Source organism: Equus przewalskii, chromosome X (assembly GCF_037783145.1).
Source record: "Equus przewalskii isolate Varuska chromosome X, EquPr2, whole genome shotgun sequence".
Classification (NCBI taxonomy): domain Eukaryota; kingdom Metazoa; phylum Chordata; class Mammalia; order Perissodactyla; family Equidae; genus Equus; species Equus przewalskii.
In genome coordinates this window covers 31,829,898-31,850,621 of record NC_091863.1, presented here as the reverse complement: position 1 = coordinate 31,850,621, position 20,724 = coordinate 31,829,898, and the positions used below count along the sequence as shown (strand labels likewise).

General features: G+C 42.9%; 1 protein-coding gene and 1 long non-coding RNA gene across 5 annotated transcripts in view; both read right to left on the bottom strand.

The window, feature by feature from the left end:
- LOC139080926 (uncharacterized) overlaps positions 1 to 1,217 on the bottom strand; it is a 59,743-nt gene extending 58,526 nt beyond the window's left edge. The window contains exon 1 of one of the 2 annotated variants that reach the window (XR_011535790.1): positions 1,142 to 1,217. This is a non-coding gene — a long non-coding RNA (uncharacterized lncRNA). The remainder of the gene's footprint in view (positions 1 to 1,141) is intronic. The other variant, XR_011535791.1, reaches the window with a different exon arrangement.
- A 3,846-nt stretch (positions 1,218 to 5,063) lies between these two features.
- MID1IP1 (MID1 interacting protein 1) lies at positions 5,064 to 9,740 on the bottom strand. 3 transcript variants are annotated; one of them, XM_070606534.1, is made up of 2 exons: positions 7,082 to 9,740; positions 5,064 to 6,827 (listed from the first exon to the last, which is right to left on the bottom strand). In XM_070606534.1, the coding sequence occupies exon 2, from the start codon at positions 6,577 to 6,579 to the stop codon at positions 6,031 to 6,033; it is 549 nt and encodes a 182-aa protein (XP_070462635.1). In that variant the 5' UTR covers positions 6,580 to 6,827; positions 7,082 to 9,740; the 3' UTR covers positions 5,064 to 6,030. The 3 variants fall into 3 exon arrangements, with proteins under 3 accessions (XP_070462635.1, XP_070462636.1, XP_070462637.1); XM_070606535.1 differs by having other exon boundaries at positions 7,053 to 7,747; XM_070606536.1 differs by having other exon boundaries at positions 6,960 to 7,337.
- Between the last annotated feature and the right edge of the window lie 10,984 nt (positions 9,741 to 20,724).

Below are 20,724 nucleotides of genomic sequence, written 5' to 3'. Positions count from 1 at the left end.
GGTTTCCAACAGGTGGGAGAGTCCCAAAACACGCTTTGCCTTTCTCCATTACTCCATTATCATGCTGACCCAGAGACAGTGGGTTGACAGCTGGTAAATTTGGAAAGACTAAATTAGGCAGGCTTGGCATCTCCCTTTTTCCACTTGGGGCCAAACTGGCTGCAGGAAGCAGGCCTTTTCCTCTGCTCCAAAACACACTAAAGGAAAATTTCTGAGATTCCTCCCAGCCCCCAACACTTGGGTTAAACATCTAAATTTCTGGCACTTTCCTCCTAAACATTTAAGCTATGAAGGATCTATCAACAAGTGCTTATCATAACAGAAACTAAGCTCTACCCCCAAAACAGCCACGACTTACAAGCTGCAATGTCAAGTAGATGCCACAACACTGCACCTCATTTCGAATGACCAAAATATAGTTACTACACTCTCTGCATTCTATACATAGTTTGGCTGCTTCGGGACATAGATGTGTTCTTTCACAATGTATATGTCTCATTAAACAAAAAAGAGCAGGGCTTAAAATTAATATCACCTTGTGAGCAACCAGAAAATTTTAAATGCCTTGGTCAGAACCAACGATGTGCTACTTTCATTTTCATCTTTCCTTGAATACCAAACAGGAAATCTCCTCAATTAGATGTCTGCTAAGAAGGAAAAAAACGTCATTATCCAAGGACACAGCAAGTTCGGTCAGGTATTTCAACATGGTGGAAGACTAGTCAGGTTTTAATTGGCCCTATTGAGCTCACCCACAAGCTACAACATTCTTTACCTCAGCAGTGTGGTATTCAGGAGGAAAGAAAAAACTACAAAGTTAGTTTCTACCTTTGAAAATATCAAATGAATCATGTTCAGTTTCACCCTGTTAACTGAATGCTCGTTGATAAAAGTGCACATATCAACACTAGTAAGATTGGTATTGAAAAGTAAAATAGATTCTAGAAAACGCCCCACCCCCAACATTGTTTATTTAGCTATCTAAAATAAAGAACTGGGCTCTGTGTTTTGCTAGTATTTTCCCAGTCTTATCTGTTGTGTTAGAAAGCACTTTCTCTAGACAGTTCAAGGTCAGAAGGTTACCCTCTATAACTCCATTCTTAACTAAATGATAAGAACTTTCTCCAATCAAAATTCTTACCAGTATGGGATTCTTGAAGTTGGGCACACCAGCAGATATGTTTTTAAAACTGCTAGGCAAAGCATTCAGAAACAATAGACAAAGAAGTAATAAAATATAAGAAAAAGAAGGGGGAGGTACTAAAAAATGTTCCTCTTAAAAATAGAGAATGCCAAAACAGGAAGGGCTGAGGAGATAGCTGTGGTTTTAGCAAGCCTTGTTTAGACAGATGCAGAACTACTAGTTTTCTGCTTTAACTTACCAAGACTTTTGACACTAAAAAGAAAACAATTAATAACAACAACAGCAAAAAGAATGAAAGAAAATTTGAGGTGGAATCTTCATGGTTTTATGGACGACGCATCCATTCCGGTCTTTGCTATAATCACCACTATTCAAGCTCTGAATAGCAAGCAGCTGGAAAGGCTCTGTGTACAGACGTGGCTTTCCTTTTCCTTAACCAGCATTTTATTTATTAAATAATGTCCTTTCAATGGAGCAGGGAGACTCCTGAGGAATGTGGGAAATAGGGAGAAAAACCATGGAATTTTCATTTGCCAATCCTGAGAGAGACCTTAAAGCCTGAGCTGCTTTCACCTCTTATTTCCTTTCTGCAGGCTTTCAAATCCTTTGTTCATCCTGAAACCCAGGGGGGACCTCCAGCCTATGCTCCACCCCCTTATCTTCCTACCCAAGCTCCATCCTTGGACAACCCAGTCTACATGTCCAAGCCCTGTCCACCATCCAAGCACATCCACTCTCAGGACGACAAACTCAGTCCCTGTAATGGGCTCAGGGGTATTTGGGCAGGAAACTCTGGGGACCCAGGTACCCAAGTGTGGTTTATAAGTAGGAGCACAAGCTCTGGGCATTTCCTTGGCTCTGAGGCCTCCCTGTCCCGTGGGGAGTCGCAAGGTCTTACAAGAGTCAGCATAGGGGCCCTCTAAAGTGAGGGACCCAAGGAAGGAGCCCTGGTTGTCTGAGGCAAAGCATGGTACTGGCTTCCCAATACAGAAGTGGTTATCGGTAGTGACTATCATTATCTGTACCATTTATCAGAAAGTTCTACACAGTTCCAAATGAACTAACCAGAGACCCAATAAAGTGTTCAGAGTAACTCAAGAACGACCTTTAAATTTCCCTGAATTCTCAAAAAAAATTGGACATGACCTTAAAAGAAAAAATAAATAATTTTAAGTTTAAATTACCTTGCTAATTAAAGCAATTTGGGCTTGATCAGAAACTACATGAAGTTTGGAATTTTGAAAAGACTAGTAACTAGTTTTAAGAGACCAAGCCAATAGTCTACATGTTTAAAGTTTTCATAAGCTTCTGATCCAGACTTTTTTATTTGTTGGGGGTAGCAATTGCCTCTAAAATTTTGAAGAGAACATTCCTTCAGTCATTATTTCATGCAAAATTCTTCAAAATAAATCAAACAAGGATGTAATGATTGATAAAAATGTACTAGATGTCTCATAAAAAGATAATTACCTTTAAAAAAGGTATATGATATAAGATTTGAGGCCTCAATCCACCGGAACTGTGTCGAATTTGCAAACATCTGGGAACCACAAATTAAGAGATGTCAGGAGAAGGAGGAGCGGAGACACAATTTCCCAAACGATTTTTGTTCAGTAACTAAAACTAAGGGGACACGATGAGGCATATGCAAATGACAATAAGGTTCATTTAAAAAAAAATTGTTAATAGTAGACTCGTTTTGAAGTTAGTCCCAAGAATAACACTCCCAGCTGCTGTGACGTGCTAACAATTGGGTTCAGGTTCAGAGAAAGAGTAAATTAGGCCAGACCACTAAGGAACACTGTAAATGTACAACATGAAAAACTCAATGTGAGCAAAGCAGAAAGCTGTTTTTAGAGGCCTTCGCTGTGAGGTTTTGATGTAGAAAATTCTTATCAAATGTAAATATCTGCAGGGTAATCAATTCCAATCCAAGCTATTCCTTTTGGCCCGGTTCATCTGTCTGTCCCTTCAGTCACAAACTGCCATGGAGACAGGCCCCGTCAGACAACCAGGAGCCCCGAGAGCTCTTGGAGGGAGGGGCCACACAATGCTGGCAACTTTTAAAATCTATAAAGCAATTTGAGCTTCCTCAGGAAAGACCCTCTGAAAATAGGAAGTCCCTTATCATTTTATCTCAAAAGTTAAGCAAAATTTTAACTAGCTTGAAAAGTTTTAACAGGTGAACCTGTTGGGGAGTGGACCTCGTTTTGTTTCATAAACTAGTCTTGAATAAAAGAGTAGTTACTGTCAGTGGAATAGGACTTCCTGGGCCCTGGAAAACCTTATCGGTTCATAGAAAAATCCAGTCGTCTTTGATGGTAATCATCATTACTCCTAGGTCAGAATCACCATTTATATATAAAAATACTCTTACATGAAGTAATATTTTCAAAAATAAAGTGAAAATGGATAATTCTTTATTTACAGTTTAGTTTCACTATCAACATCTGCTTTTCTGTATTCCATCTACCACAAGAATATTCTGAAAACAAATTGCAGTTACCATCTCATAAAATTCTCGCGTCACCTACAAATTGTGACGCTTGGGTTTTAATTTAGGTTCTCCCTTGAGACTTTGAGAAAGGAAATAGTTTACCTGTTGTTTCATGGATGTGACTGAAATTACGCTTTTCCTTAAAGTGGACATATTGTCCTAAGCTTCATATATTCCTGGAGAAAGGCAAGCAGGGCATGGCGATCCGAACCCACATTTAGATAGAGCCCCAGACAGAGAGAAACTTGCAAGGCCTTTCAGTAGTGCCTAAAGAAACTTCTAAGCCTCAGACATTCTGTGTATCATCTCATTTAATTCTCACTGCAACTCCATTGAAGCAAGCCTTGTAGTCGTTATGCCTAATTTCAAATGTGGCAACAAGCTTGGGGGGTTAAATGCTCGCAATTAATAAGGAGTCACAGCAGGATTTGAACACACAACTTTCTGGCTCAAGGTCTTGGTGTTTCTTTCTACCACGTGCTTTCTGCAGTTTCCTTTCTTTGTGTTTTTTGCTTGTACTTTGATATTTTAAAGGGGATCCAAAGCAAGAGGCTGTATACCTTACTTTTAGTGCTGCCCAGCTTATCGTCACATATTAACGATTAACTTCTCTGGCAACGGTAGGCACCCCAATCTTGACACTTCCCCATTTTTTCACTGCTGTTAAAAGCTGATAATACACTCGAGCTGCCCACACCACAAAAAACTCTTTGCCTTTTTTTTTTAACTGCAAAGTTATATGTATTTTAAATTCAAGTTCTCTGGCCTTAGAGATGTCTCTTGACTTCAAGATTAAAAACTGAAGTTGATCTAAGACTTACTCTCCCTAAACAAATAATGAAATAAAGAAAACACAAAGCAACGTGCTTGGCCAGTGCCACCAGCCCAAGAAAGCACATGTTCTAACACATTTAAGGAGTATCCCCTAAGATCAACACAAAATACTGGTAAATAAAACCTGCAAGGTAGTTGCACTAGTGTTAGCTGGTGTTTCTTTTTCTAATTCTTCACTACTCTGAAGCCAAGAGAAATTCCCACCGATAAAATAAATTTTTATGCCTCCAAACACTTCATTTTGCGCTTGAGGTTCTTAAAAAATTCAAAATGTTAATTAAGTACTCCAATAAGCTGGTCAACTTGGTTGGAAAATATAATATACGTACCCTCCCAAATACTTCGAATATTTATGTACTTTTGTGGAGATGCATGGGCCCACCCTGGTACTGAATTAGAAATAAAATGCTTGGAAGTGAATCTTGTCAGTAGTTACTTCCCAAACAAAACTGAATAGTTACAGAGTTGATTATCCACTATGGTGGGATACCAGAGGGAAAAGAAAATTTACTTTTGCTAAAGAAATCATTTAAATTTATTTTTATTTAACGACTAAGCCATCCACTGGCGGATTAAAGAGGAACAAACTTTTATGGAGTTTCGTGAACACATTTGCTTTTTTTATTTTTTAGAATATAGTCTACATCTGGATTAAAAAAGTTTTAAATAAATTTAAGACATATAACAACAGTGGAACCCTTCATCATTCTATGTCCCACACGGATAGAATGTCAGTTAGTTCCATTTCAGATAAGTCCACTTTCTCATAATAATGTTATTATTTTCACTGGCGGAGTGGCAAGCTTCGTGCAAGCTGGCACAGTGCCAACTTACACACACTGGGGTGGGGTGGGAGAAAGGGTGGCGAGAAAGGGATGGGGTAGGGGTGCCACAGGACAACTATACAGTGTAACAGAAAATCATTAATAAAGTAGTACCGGTTACCGACAGTCGGTGCTGTTTGTGCGCTTATCACAATGGAATCGCTCAAGTTTCAGAGCAAGGAGGAGATTCGAAATACTTAAGAAAGGGCCACTGTTACAAAAAGAAGTAGTGCAAACAGGAAAACTGATGCAATCCTAGCAACGCTGCGGCCTCCGCCAGCCCAACGGCAGGGCGGCAGGAGCCTGCGCGCCCCGCCTTCCCAGCGCCCAGCTCCGGCGGCGCTCCCAAGTGTGGCAACCCAGCGCCGCGCCCAGGCATGGCCCCTTCTCCTCCGAAAGAACAGAAAAGAAAGTCCGGGAAAGGCACAGGCTGAAGGCAGGGCGTCAGCTCAGTCCCATTCCCACCAGGTTAGAACACAGCCGCCACGCCCCGCCCCCACCCCGCCGGAGGGAGATCCTTGAGCCCCCTCTCTTCCGCCACCACTTTGCTCTGCTCTTCCAAAAGAGGTCCCCGCTTCCATGCAGCCCCGCCGCGCCCCCTGCACGTACGCAGCCCCCCAACTTTGCAGTCAGCCCATAGTGCTCTACAGCCAGAAAGAAACAGCTCTGAGGAAAGAGAGGGTGAGAGGTGGGGCCGGGAAGGGTGCGGGGCAACCCGCGGGCGTCCCGCCTCAGTGGCCCCAATTGCTGAAGCCGATCTCCTGCTTGTATCTGTTAGTGAGGATGTTGGCTTTGCGTGTGAGTTTGGAGAGCACAGTGTGCAGCCCGCGCAGGTGGTAGTGGAACTGCTGTTCCAGGTCCTCCTCGCCGGTGTCCGCGCCCTCCAGGTGGCTCAGGTCCACCAGGATGTCCTTGGACTTCCAGGTGCTGCCCTCCTCGCTCCCCGCCGGCGGCGGCTGGTGAAGGACCCCCCACTCGATGTCGTTGCGGATGGACTTGAGCAGCATGTAGTGGCTGTACATGTCCCGGGAGGGCGCGAAAAAGCTGCCATTGGCGCTGCCGGGACTGGGGGCCGGGGGCGTGCGCTCCTCCAGGCAGCCGCCACTGCCGCCTACCTCCACGCTGACGTCGTTATCCAGCCCGGGCTCGGCCAGGGGCACGTCGCGTAGCAGGCTGGGCACCATCACCGTCTGGTCCATGTTGTTCACGGCACCGATGAAGCGGTTCATGGCGTTAAAGAGCGAGTGCTTCTGGTTGTAGGTGTCGCAGATTTGCATCATGGTGGCCGCGCGGGCGCCGAAGCACAGGGACGCAGAGGCACGGGCTGGCCGGCTGGGGCGAGGGAGTGTCCGCCTTCACGCGCTGGGGGCCTGGCTATAGCCGGTGCGGCGGGATTCCCCGCTCCTCTTCCGCCCTCACCAACTCTAGTCTCGCTCGCAGCCCGGCCCTACGGGATGCGCGGCTTCCCCTGGCTTGGGCGTCCGGAAGCTCGCGATGGCGGCGCGTGGTCCGTGGGTCGAGCCCTGGCCTGGTTGGGAGACGGGGACGAAAGAGATCATTCACCCGGCTAGGGTGCCCAGCGCCCCCGCCCGCGCGCGCCTCCCTCCCCGGTTCCCGCTCGCCTCGGATGGCGCTCGGGTGGCTCCCCGGGTGGTCCCACCTCCTCGTCCGCCGAGGGCCGCGGAGAGAAGGAAGGGGTGCTCCCTACCCCGGTCGCCCTCCGAAAAGCCTGAGTTCAACCACCCACACTGACCGGGGCAGAGATGGGGAGGAGGCACCCACCTCCTCTGGCGCCTCGAGATCCCCTGCTGCTGGGTAGCTCAGCGTTCCCGCTGCTGGCGGCCGCTGCCTGCTGGCGATGCTGAGGTCAGTGGCCGGACTGTGACTGCGGGAGGCGGTGGTGGCTTTGGCCCCTTACCCATCCCAGGTGCTCAATTTATAGAGCCCCGGAAAGGTGTCGCCGACGCTCAGGGCCACCCCCGGTGTCTCCTCCTCCCGCCTCCCCAGCAGCGCCAAGATAAAAGGCCCAAGCCCGGATGACCGCGAGTAACACTCTCCTGGCCCTTTCTACAGCGGGGGAGGGGCGCGCCGGGCCAGCTCCGCCTCTCGCCTGATACCCGGGCGGAGGGAGGGCGCAGAGACAGGGCAGGGCCGAGGAGGGAAGGAGCAGCCGCACCCCGCCAGCGCCGGGCGCAGAGCGGGCTAAGTGGGGCAGGGCACGGCACCGCGCGGGTTAAGAAGGCGCCGGCGTCGGACCGGCGAGAGGGCGGGCTGGCGAGCGGGGGCTGGGTGAGCCTTGCACACGCTCCCCGGTCGGATGACCGAGATGCACGCGCCCCGGTTGCCAAGTGAGCCCCCCGCCCAACCCCACATCTATATGGGCCGCGTCCCGGAAACTACCGACCCGCTTTATTATTAGCCGTCGGGAAAGAGGGACCCGCAGCAGCCGCAACTCTATCCCGGGACTCTTACATAAGAAGGGCGGCTGGGCACGCGGGGTGCACGTGGACGCATGGTGCTCCCACCGTGGCCCTGGCCTTGGCTGGCTGCTGGGGGAAGAGGATCTCAGAGGCTTTGCCTCCCTCTTGGCGAGGTCCTTCCTAATCTTTCCTGTAATGGCTGCTGCCAGGGTGAAGAGCGATCTATCATTGGATCTGCACATTTTTCCAAGAGATCGCATGTGGCAATGGGGAGAACTAGCCAAATTCCTGACTTCTGTCCCGCTACTCAGAGATGCTGGAGAGCCGGCCGTGTCGCTTTTTGGTTGCCAAAGGGCCAGGAGAGGGTGACAGAAGTTAGGTCTGCTGTTGGGTGTCTTTCATTGTTTAACAGAAAACTGGGGAGGTGTCTAATAACTTGGGGGGAGGGGTTGAAATGTTGCTTTCCAAAGATAGTTCTTTAAACACAAGGTCATTTAATAGAGCCTAAGCTGTGTACCAAATCACTGGATTTAACTTTTAAGAGCCTTGCACCTTAAATTTCACTTTGGGACTCCAAACGACAGCCCGTTTTCATTTTGGATTTTCTTTTACCATCTCACTTTCCTTGCCATCTCCTTCATCAGCCAGTCTTCTCCAGCAGGCTGGAGGGATTGTTCGATAAGGCTCAAGTTTCTAATTTTAAATCCCTTTTCTCTAAAACCTTTCAGGGGTGCTTTTAGTCCAGTGTTTTCTCTCAGGACAAAAAGTGCCAAAGGGGTTTCTTTCTTTCCCTCTTTCTTTCACCTTGCTGATCTATATTTAATTTTTTTTTCCCCATGGCAAACCATCTCGCCAATTGTCTTTTGAATGAAAGGTCTGACTTGTGTGCATCAAGGACTGACCTGTTGCCAACAGGACACAAGTCAGTGACCCCTGGAGACAGAGCCCAGTCTGGGGATCCCCACCCACCCAGGGCTTATCCCTTGTTTTCTTATCCATAGAACTGGGATAATGTTACCTGCTCAATCAGGGTCTTTGGGAGGATCAACAGGAAGAAAAATGTAGAGCAAAAAAGCATTATATAAATTTGAAGCATTAATAATCTCACCCTCCCTCTTTGCACACATGGAGACTTAAAAAAACCTTTCCAGCTTCAGTTTCCTTATCAATAAAATAGAGCTTCTCCCGTGGGCTGTACCAAATTTTGGTTAAGGTTAAATAAGATAATGGATGTCAAAATAATGTAAAGTACTTTACAAAGATTAATTGTACTTAGTATAGGACCTCATCGTAGCCTAGAGATGTTTACGTGAAGTCAGAAACCTTAAAAATGTGGAAATGGGCTACGATGAACCACAGACCCTTCCCCCCAGTGCTTAGGCAGCAGGAGAGTACAAAATAGTCCAGGTTGCTTTTAAACCCTTACGTCCAGTGAGATTCAAATAGCACTGCATGAGGAAAACTCGAGAAAAACACACATCCAGTTTCCAATAGCTCATCCTCTCATTAATGAAAACATATTTTGTCCCCCATTTCAGACCCCCGATATTTTAAGTACATATGCTTCTGGATGAAAACTTGGTATTCAGATTTGAGTTATTAAATGCCAGAACCCTGCCTCTTTTTCTCTTCTTTCCAATTCCAGCGGTGTGAAACTAAGTCGCAGAAAACGGAAATCCAAGTGATCTAGCAAAGGGATCCTAGCAGAAAAGCCCAGTTTGGGAGAAAGCCCCTAACGCCTCTTTTTGGCCTCCACCCCTCCCCTGATCTGTTTCCTTCCTTCCTCTGATCTCGAGGAGGTCACTCTCCATCCCCCAGTTTCTTTTTTTTTCTTCTTCTTTTTTTTTTTTTGCTCACCTCCATCCCCCAGTTTCTTGCCTCTGGCCCCCGTTCTTTAACATTTCTTAAACATTGCAAGAGAAAGATGCTTCATGCACCTGCTTGCAAAACTTCCCAAACCTGGCCTCCTCGGCTCCCCCTGGCCGGCGCAACACCACAGCCCACCCGGGTAACTCCAGAACGAAAAGGTCCCCGGGCCAGAGCTCCGGGCCCTTGGAATCACCCCACCGCCACCCCTCCGGCTTCAGCCAATCAGATGCCGTCAGAGAGTATTATGCAAATAAGCCTTCTCGCCGCAGCCAGTCAGGAGCCACGGTCCCCTCCCCCCGCGTCCTCTTTCACCCCAGCCGCGCCGAACTGGCGGCCGCGTCCCTGGCAACCGGCGCGCAGCCAATTTTCCCCGCTAGCGGCTGGAAAAAAACAAAAATGGTTTCCCGGGGTCACTTGGGAGCGGAGCGGGCGGGCCCTCGCCCAGCCAGAGGCAGACAGCGTCTCCGGTTGCCCCAGGCACTTTCCCAATTGCGATGTGGAGCAGGCCGGAGATCGCGACCTGCACAGGCCTCATTTTGCCTCCGGAAAACAGAGGAAATCGTTCGTTGAGAAAACAACTTTTGAGTACTTGTCGAAGGCTAACAGACTCCAGACTAGGGTCCTCTGGTCTCTGCTTCCTTCCCAATATGCCAAATTATCAGTAAAAGCCTTGTCTGGTATCTGGCATCCACCCCACTTTTTGGTCCGCAGCGCCAACTCTGGAGCTCTTAAGTTCCCCTTCTTATTTCCCACTTTACCTTCTTACTTCAGCAACCAGGAAATCGTGCTTTGCTGACCCATCTCCCAAAAAGCGTCCACAAATTACCCCTTCTACTGTGTCCTTTGGATAGTCCGGGGAAAGATGGCATTTTAAATGACCAGAAATTCGTAAACAAAGTAGAGAGCAAGAGTAAACTTGTCCAAGGCGGCAGATTGTTGCAGTAAGAGATTCAGCCTAGAGCCGAGGGCAGGTGGTCTAATTGTCAGGCTAGAAACCAGCCCAACCCCAAGATAATGGAGATTCTGGATTACTTGGAGGCAGAACTTGGAAGCAACCACTTCATGCAGTGTCCTAGAAAAAAGACAATCAAACTGTCCTGTTAAAGGCCATGGAGTCCAATCATCCACTTGTGCTGAAATCACTCACAACATCCCCACCAAGTGGTCACCCTGGCCCACATTCTCATAATTCAGTCCTCCCTCCTTGGTGCCCTCCAGGAGGCCATGCAGCACACCATCGGCTGTTTGAAGGTAGATGCCATCTGCCTTGAATCCGCTCTTCCTCAAGCCGGTTATCCTCAGTTCCTACAGCTGTTCTTCAGGTTCTCTTTTCAGTTGCTCATCCTCCGGATCCCCTCTTTGGTTCTAAGTGCGGCATGTGGAAGTCATTCCAAGCGCATTCTTTCTAGGATGAAATAGAGCAGCGTGGCCACCTCTTTTATTGTAAATGGTTAATTTTTCTAGGTCATATTTATTGCGCGCAAGTGCTTGGAACTTAGACATGTTAATACATTTTAACTTGACAACAACCCTGGGAAGAAAGTAAGGATCAGAGAGTTTAGGTGGCCAACGTAGCAGAACAGGGTTTTGACCTAGTTTTCTGCTGCCAGAACCAATGTTCCTTCTACTACCCAACAAATCTCTACTTCTTACAATGCTGCCTAATATTTAAATGGACTTCATTTAACAGCTGCATCTATATGCTGCCCGTTAACAAAATTTTGTGTATCCCATTCTTGAGCAGGGCAGATCTTTTTGGACCAAAGTATAGAACTTCTACTTAGCCTACTTAAACATTATCTCATTAGATTTGGCCCATTACTCCAGTCTGTTTCAATATTTTAGGCCCTAATTCTGTACTCTAATGTATTTGGATCTTACCCATACATTTGATAACTATTCTATATATTCATCCAAGTTATTGATAATAGGTAAAAGTCAGCACTGGGCAAAGGGCAAAGTGCTGTACAACATTTGGAAAGCTCCTTCAGCTTGATAGCTGTTCATTAATTAGTACCTTGTGGCGTACGTTGTTTCAGCCAGCTATGAATCATGTTAATTGTACAATCATCTAGCCTATATTTTTCTTCTTGACCACAGAATATTATGAGAGACCTTGCTAAATGCCTTGCTAAAGTCCCAAGTTAATGGCCGGTTTTCCTGTTATGGAGTCAGGAAGCAGGATATTTTTGTCATCTGCCATGGAGGAACCAGTGTCATATGATACAAAAATGGAGGAATAGCATCATAATATTCTGAGTTAAAATTGTGGGGGCCAGTAATCTCATTGTAATAGGAAATACCCTCCTGAAGATTTAGCTGGGAGAAGATAGATAGGAAAGTGCTAGAACCTAGGAACATGGCAGTAGCGAGTCTGCTGGCTTCAAACCTTAAGCTTTCCGGTTCTGGCATATCTGAATCTGTTGGAGTTAGCATTTTGTCACAGTCTCGTTCTAAAAAAAGCCTCTATAGCCTTGAATCCAGGAGGAGTAGAGCACAGGAAAAGTTGATAATACTAAAGACTACCTTTTGTTAAGTTCTCAGCATTTCTAGATCTTTGGGAACTCTAAACTGTATAGAAAATGATGCATTTAATTTGAGTGTGGTAGATCAGGAAAGGGCAAGACTCGTTATAGGTTTGCCTGCTTACCTTCAAGGAGCTTCTCAATTTGATTATTCCTGGTTCTCAAGAATTCCAGGACCTTCTTGCACCATCAGCATAGAAGGAATGATAAGAGCGTTCTTCCTTTACTCTCTCCTGTTTAAGTGTGTCAATTTGGTGAGTTTAAATTCTGAAAATAGATTCAAAGTTTACAAATTATAATACTAAACTAACATAGGGAGAAAAGATATAATTATCAATATTCTGTATGTTCAAGTCCTAACCTGAGTTTTATACTTATATACATACTATATACATCCCATTTTATTGTTACATATATATAAAATTTATATATACATATTTTTATATATTTATATGTATACAACCCATTATTTATTGAAGCTACAATGTCAAAAATACAATATTATCTGATAGAAAGATACAATAGTTCCACGCCATAATTTACTCTTTTAACTCTAATACTAAAGGAAATTGGACCTAAACAAGGTACCCTGGAGTTGAGGAGAATTTACCTACATTCTTTTAGGTCTGGACAGAGCACTTAGGCTAATCTTATAATCATGAGCAGGAAGAAAAGAATAGTACGGCAAACTAAAGCCCCCAAATAAGATAGTGTGCAAAAGATATCAGTCTGGAAGCAAATACAATCCACAAGTCCTTCCAGCTATAGAAGACCTCAGTAAGAATAGTAAAAATAATAAACCATTGGGAAGATTTAAAACAGGAAATTGCAGAGCAAAGGAAACAAAATTTGAACCACCCTCCCCCAAAAAACCAACCAAACCAACAAACCACTAGAGAGTTAATAAACGAGCTAGAAACAGAACAAGCATGACAGAAAGTTAAATTCCTGGCATAGAATGAAAGATTCAGATAATCACAAAGAAAAGACACAGAGAGATAAAGAAAATAGAGAGGAAATAGATATAGAAGACAAAGACAGTACAATAGAAACATAATTGATCTCACCGCAGTAGCGATCTCAAGAAGTGAAATAGAAAAAATTTGGATGTAATATAGAAAACTTTCCTTAATAAAATATATTCATCTGCAGACTTAATAGGCACACTGTAGACCAGGTAAAATCATTCAGAGAAATTGACATTGAAAAAAAGCTAGTTATATTTTTCAACTTCAAGGAAGAAGTAAAAATTCTTCAAGTGTCCAAGCAGGAAAAGAAGTCACCAGAACAATGATGGTGGCAGGGGAGGGTAGAATCAAGCCAGCTTTACAGAAACATTCAGTGACAGGAGACAAGGGAAGTATAAGAAAGAACATGTGACTCAAGAATATTATCTTACTCAAGTAAAAAACGATAGTCACACATTCTCAAACGTGAACTCAGAGCTTTTCTTGAAAAATTTTCTTGATGAAATTTTGCCACCAAAAAAGTGAATCAAAATAAAGAACTCTGGAATGAAGAAACCCTGATGAAGAGATTCACCATGAACTTGAATCCAATTAAATATAGAAATAAGATTAAACAGTGTGAGTACTATGGTTGCTGAAGAATATAAATATTTTAAACACTGACGATGTAAAAACAGTGCAAGCGTTATTGGAAAATGGAGAAAAGTGGAAGATGGGGAAATAGAGAGCAGCAGAGCTAACCAACTTTCATTGCAACAGGTCAATCAATGAATTCTAAAACCAAATTATGCCATTTGAAAAGTGAAGACACCAACATCTTTTTTTTTTTTTAAGATTTTATCTTTTTTCCTTTTTCTCCCCAAAGTCCCCTAGTACACAGTTGTATATTCTTCATTGTGGGTCCTTCTAGTTGTGGCATGTGAGACGCTGCCTCAGCATGGTCTGATGAGCAGTGCCATGTCCGCGCCCAGGATTCGAACCAAGGAAACACTGGGCCACCTGCTGCGGAGTGCGCAAACTTAACCACTCGGCCACGGGGCCAGCCCCCCTGAAGACACCAACATCTTAATAATTTTCAAAATAATTTTTCTCTACTTAGAAGAATCTTGTAGGAACTAATATGTTCTGTAGCAAAGAATCTCTTTTCTAAAGTTCAGTATGTCACTGTCACTTCAGTTACTACTCAAAATTCAAGTAAAATTAATTTTAACATTTCATTTATAATAATGTTCTATTTCTTCATCAGAGTGCTAGGTGCTAGTTATACAGGCGTGTTCAATTTGTGAAAATTTGTTAAGCTAACACTTATATTTGAACATTTTTCTTCATATAGGTTTTACATGAATAAATTTTTTGGAATTAATTAATATTAATATAAAATTCTCTGAGAGACAGAGTGTGTCAACAGCCTGATCTGGCGATCTAGTTTGGAATTTGGACCCTTGAGGCAGAATCTACTGTTCTTGCTCTCTACTCCTGTTAACTGCAGTTTAAGCCCAGTGTTGGGAACTTCCAAGCCTTGGTCTTGGAGAGATGATATTCGTAGAGGAAATTTAATTAGTCCAGTTTATTTTTAAAAAACCCTAAATACTCTTTCTCAAAAGTACATTTGCACAGCACATTCATGAATGGACATCGGCCTCTGGTATTCTAGTCTGTGTTATTCATCTATTGCAGCTGATTCAAAATATCTGGAAACCCGATATCTACTATTTTTTCTGTGAAGGCTGCACTTCTTTAACCCTCAAGACAGAAAAGTTCGTGTTAGTGGACTTCTACGAGTCTCATTTGCACTCGTCTACACTCTGAACCCGGCCAGAGGGCTATATTATTTATTTATAGAGTATATACTGTTTAGCATGCTACTGTTGCAAAGATTATCCGTGCCAGTTCGGCCTGCAAAGATTGGACTTTAGATCAGCATTGCTCCTGGGCAATAGAAAATCCAACTGGGGCGCATGGTCAATTTCCTTTTCTCATAAATGGTTTCACAATTAGTAGAAATTTGGAAATAAATTCCTGTATACACCATTAATAAGCACCTTGAACTTTGTTATAATTATTTTGTTCCTGGAAAAATATTAAACAAGGAAACATATGTTTTCCATCTTGAAGACACAGAGTGTCTTGTGTAATTTCATTTTGTGCAAAGTGGGCGATTACCTTGGCCGGAAGTATAAAGTGTGTGTTTGTGGCATAGAGTTCAGTCAGCAATATTTGTTATAAATGTTTATTTTAGGCTACACGGTGTCTCTAGAAATGACTTCCTTGGTTTCTATTGTAGGAACTCAAATATCATTCTAATTCTGATTTAAACTATTAGCAAATATAAGTGTGGATGCCGAGGTGCTTCACATAGTAATTAGATTTTGGGTTTTAGAAAGAACAACCCTGATTTACTTAGCAAAAAGTCTGTAAGAGACAAAATGAACAACATGGCTAGGTATTAATACATAATCTCTCTCGTTTACTCTCCTTCCCTACAAGGAGATTATCTAAATCATTGGGCTTTGGATTCAGAATCCAAAATTGAAGATTCTTCGGAGTCTATGAAATATTAAATTGAGAAATTCTAAGTGCGGGTTTAGTGTTTGTTCAATCCATTCTATTTTTTTCAGTTAGTTTCAGACAGCGCAGTCAGCTTTGGTAGATCCAGGTGGAAGCAAATTCTACGCCGTTAAGAATGTCTGGTTCAGCTGCTTTTATAAATGCTGTTCTTAACCCACTGTGGGGACCATGACTTTTGTACTTCCGACCAATGTTTTCAAGTCCTTCGCATTTCTTTGTACCATTTGTGTAATTTCGCATTGGATGGAAACTACAGTGTTTGGGTTATTACTACCTAATGTCATGTTTATTCAAAATTCTATTTTTGATTGATTCAAGAATAAGGTATTAATTTACCTTCCTTCTGGAAGGCAACCCTTTACCTATCTTTCAGATAGAAACAGTCTCCTCCTCTCCTCTCCTTTCCTCTCCTCTGTCTCTCCCCATCAAAAGGGCGAGAAATTGAAATGAGAGGAATGCCTGATGGAAATAAGATGCACTCCCAAATCCCTAACTATTTTGGAATTCTTCTGTAATCCACTCAAACAAGGTGCGCAAGGAGGTCCAGTTCACCTACAAGATACTGTATAAGGTGATATAATAAATTAACGCAACAGAAAAATTAAATCCACTACACATTGCAAGGTAAGTGGTTAATTCTAGAATTATGACTATGTTCTTATAAAGGCCATAGGAACCTCTGAGTAAATTTGTGTTAAATACCAAAATTAGGTAGAAATGAGTTTTCCCTGACAAACATTCTATTTACTTGAGAAGGTGGGAGTGGCAGACCGCATAGTGTGATGAAAAGAGCATCAAAGAGTCTGGAGTCAGACCTGTCCCCTCCCCCCCCCCCCCCCCCCGCCCCCGGGGAAATCACCTCTTTGCCACTTCCTGGCTTGTGAGTTCAGAGAAGACACACCGTCTCTGTAAGCCTCAGTTTCCTCACCTTGCAGAGTTATTGGAAGGATTAAAGATGAGGTATGCACCTTATAGATTATCAGGCATATGGTAGGCAGGAACTGTCACTGGCTGTGATATGTTTTCACTGTATATTGTGTTAGTCTACATCATGATGCTGTATATGAGAATCGTGAAGGACAGCAAATACCTATGTTTTGTATCTTTTGTAATGTGAAGCATTATTTGGGGCCTTGGACCTTTCCCACTTGGAAGTTTTTGGGGATACATGATGTGGTTTTTCTTTGTTTCTCTTTCTTTTTTTCTTTTTCTTTCTCTTTCTTTCTTTCTTGTTCTTTCTCTTTTTCTTTCTTTTTATCTTTCTTTCTTCCTTCCTTCCTTCTTTCCTTCCTTTTTTCCTTCATTCCTTCTTTCCTGTCAAGCCTGTCACTCTGCTTTCTGTCAGCATACATTCTTAAAACAATCCACAAACTCCTAATCACATATAATGTAAACATTTACAATACTCGTGGCTTAAATCTCTCAAACTATACAACTGACAAAGGTGGTATTTGAAGAAGGAGTAATTTAGAAAGAAATCATAAATTATAGGAGGAGGGGAAGTTAGCCATGCAGGTATCTGGGGGAAGAACAGGCCAGGCAGAGGAAACAGCTAGTGCAAAGGCCCTGAGGCAGAAGCATGCTTGGAGTATTCAAGGAATGGCAAAGAGACCAGTGTGGCAGGAGCAGATAGAGTAAGGGGGAGGGTGTTAGGTGATGAGATCAGAGAGGCAATGGGGTCAGATTACACAGGGACTTGTAAGCTATTTTAAAGACTTTAGCTTTTACTGGAGGAAGAGGTGTCATTGAAGTGTTTGGAGCCAAAGCATGACGTGATTTGATTTTCTTATAAAAGGAGCCCTGTATTATTCTCTGGGTTGAGACTAGTCTCTAGAGAACCAAGGGTGGAAGCTAGATGAGCAGTTAGGAGGCCATTGAAATAATCCAGGAGAGAGATGAAAGTGGCTTAGGCAGAGGTGGCAGTGTGAGAAGTGGTTGGGTTCTCGGTATACTTTAAAGGTTGAGCCAGGAAAATTTGCTGATGAATTGCATCTGAGAAAAAGAAGATAATTAAGGAATACAAGCTTTTGATGCAAGCAACCCAAAAGATAGAGCTACCACTGAAATGGGAAAGACAGATGGCATAGCATGTTTGAGTGAGAAGATCAAGAAGTCGATTTTAAACACATTAATTTCAAGATATTTATTAAAAATCAAGTAGGGACACTGTGTAGGTTGTCAGATGTGAGTTGAGATCATAGTATTTTGTAAATGCTGCCCCAAATTCTAGTTTTCACAAGCGTGCAGTGGACCAAAAAGGTTTTGATTATAAAAATCCACCACTGACAATGAATATCCTTGGCCCCCTCACCAGCCACACCATCTCTCTCTTCCCTTTCACAGCCTACCTTCTCCAGAGTTGTCTACCATCTCTGTCACCTCCTACTCATTCCTCAACCCACTCCACTCAGGCTTCCAGTGTCATCGCTCCACAGAAATTGCTTTTGCTGATGCTGCTGGTCACTGTCCATGGTGCAAATCCCCTTTTCAGTTCTCAAAATACTTGATGTCAACATTTGACACTGTTGACCATATTTTCATTGAAGTGTGCCCTTTCCTCAGCTTCCGTATTTTCCTCCTTTCTCTCTTTCTCAGTCTCCATTGCTAGTTTGTCCTTTTCTACCCAATCTTTAAATGTTGGAGTTTCTAAGGACTCTCTCTTACACCCTGTTCCCTTCTCACGTTATCCTTTTTTATTTTCACTTTCCTTTTTTTTCACCAAAAGTCTAGTTGCCGTCAGTCACCGTACACATGTGCCCCTATACCCCTTTCACCCTTCTCCCTTCCCCTTTCCCCTCTGGTAACCACCAATCTATTCTCTGTATCTATGTGTTTGTTTGTTTGTTTGTAAGAGATTAATTTCCAGAATATATAGAGAACTCATACAACTCAACAACAGAAAATAAACAATCACACTATTCTTTCACCCTGGGCAGTATCATCCATTCATAGTGTCAAATATGATCCATAGGTGGTTGACTCAGAAATATGCGTCTCTAGCTGAGACCTCTCTTCTTAGCTGCTGATCCAGGTTTGCACCCCATTTCTCTACGTTGATGCCTCCTAGGCATCTCAAACTCAACATGTGCAAAGCCATACTTTCACCCCTGCTAAACCTGCTTCTCTTAATTATCACCTTTCTCATAAAATGGCACCACTATCCAGCCAGTTAGTTACTTTTACCAGAAATTTGGAAGTCATCCTTGACATCTCTCTCTCCTTCATCCTTCATATCCAATTAGTCACAAACTGCTAAACATATCTCATATCTGCCACCTTCAACTCCCTTGCCTTTGTCTGGTATCCTCTTTTTGCTCTGCGTATGGCCGGCTCAGTCTTGTCTTTCAGATCTCAGCTCAGAGCGGTCTTCCCTAATCACCTTATCTAAGACAAATCTCCATCAGTTACTCCATATCCCAGCCCGGTGGAGCTGCTCTTCTGAGCCTTGGGACACCAGCGGCAGCTGGGCAGGACTCCTCTTCAGAGGTCTGAGCAGCAACCTCATAGGGCCACTTCTCTGACCTCTTAGATGTTAGTAATGCCAACCCCTTCCTTCTCGTTGCCCGAACCCTCCGAGTGCTAGCTGCTTCTTACAGCTGTTGTCTGTGCTTTGCCTCAATTTTGCCTTTTCGTTCTTTCAGCCCTCCACTACCTGTGTAATTAATTCCCCATATTAAAACTTCTCTATTAAAATATCTAGGGCAGTTTCTAGTTTTTTGTCCCCCTTCTGAAGAAACAACTGCTCTTGAATTTATTTATGAATTCTGCCTTTTTTTCGAATTTACAATATTTTTTTACTTATGAATTTCTTTATTCTACTTTCCTTGGTTGTTTTTGCTAGTGGTTTTTTTTTTTTTTACTTATTAGGTTATTTAATTCATTTGTTTTCATCTTCTCGATTTAGTAATGAAAGTGTTTAGCTTATGGGATTTTTCTCTCATTACCGCTTTAGTTCTTTTGATTATTATTCCTTAGATAGACTCTTTTTATTTATTTATTTTTTTGATCAGGAAGATTGGCCCTGAGCTAACATCGGTTGCCAAACTTCCTCTTTTTGCTTGAGGAAGATTGTCGCTGAGCTAACATCTGTGCCAGTCTTCCTCTGTTTTATGTGGGACACTGCCACAGCGTGGCTTGACGAGTGGTTCCATGTCTGTGCCTGGGATCAGAACTTGTGAACCCCAGGCTGCCAAAGCAGAGCGTGCCAACTTAACCCCTATGCCACCTGGTCAGCCTCTAGATAGACTCTATTTTTGGCTTTGAGATCTTCTTTGGCCCAAGAGTTGTTTGAGAGTTTTAAAAGTTCTATATAGTCAAGGTATTTTAGTTTCTATGCTTGTTATTAACTTAGGTCTCGTTATTTGTGGTCAACAAATATAATCTGCGTGATGTCTACTTTTGGGGATTTATTAAAGTTTTCTTTGTTTATGCCTTTTTCCTTCAATTCTAATATATACTTTCATTTTACTGTCCTTTTTATTAATTCTAAGACACATTTTTAATGTCTCTCAAACTGGGCATCTTATCAACAGTTAATGATATCTTACAATTATCATTGGCAGCATTTTTACTCTCTTAGTGGAACGTAAAATACTATTAGATCTTACAATGTGATAGCATCTTAAATTTGATGAATGTGTTTTGTTTAAATCATTCGAAAATTGTAGCATTCCTCACAATCTCTATTAGAAGAAATTTGACAACTGTTAGGTCTTTTTCCTACAGCTACTGTGAATCATTGGTGTATCTTATTGTTGATGAAATCTTCTCATAGTCTTTCTTATAGCTTTATGGATACATGAAAAGAAGAAATATTTCCTGTTTTCAGAGTATAAAGTTCAATATATATGTCTTCCATCATGTTAATTATTAAATCCTCTATAAAACCTTGCTTCAATTTCGATGATGGTGGTAGACTTGGTCTGTCTTACTGCAGAGTGGGTCAGAGTCTCCAACTTTTGAGCATGTTATTGATTTCTTATTCTAGTTCCTTCAGGTTTTTAATTTATGCATCTTGAATATATATTATTTGATGAATAAAAATGTGTTAGCTCTTTATTTGAATTGTATCTTTT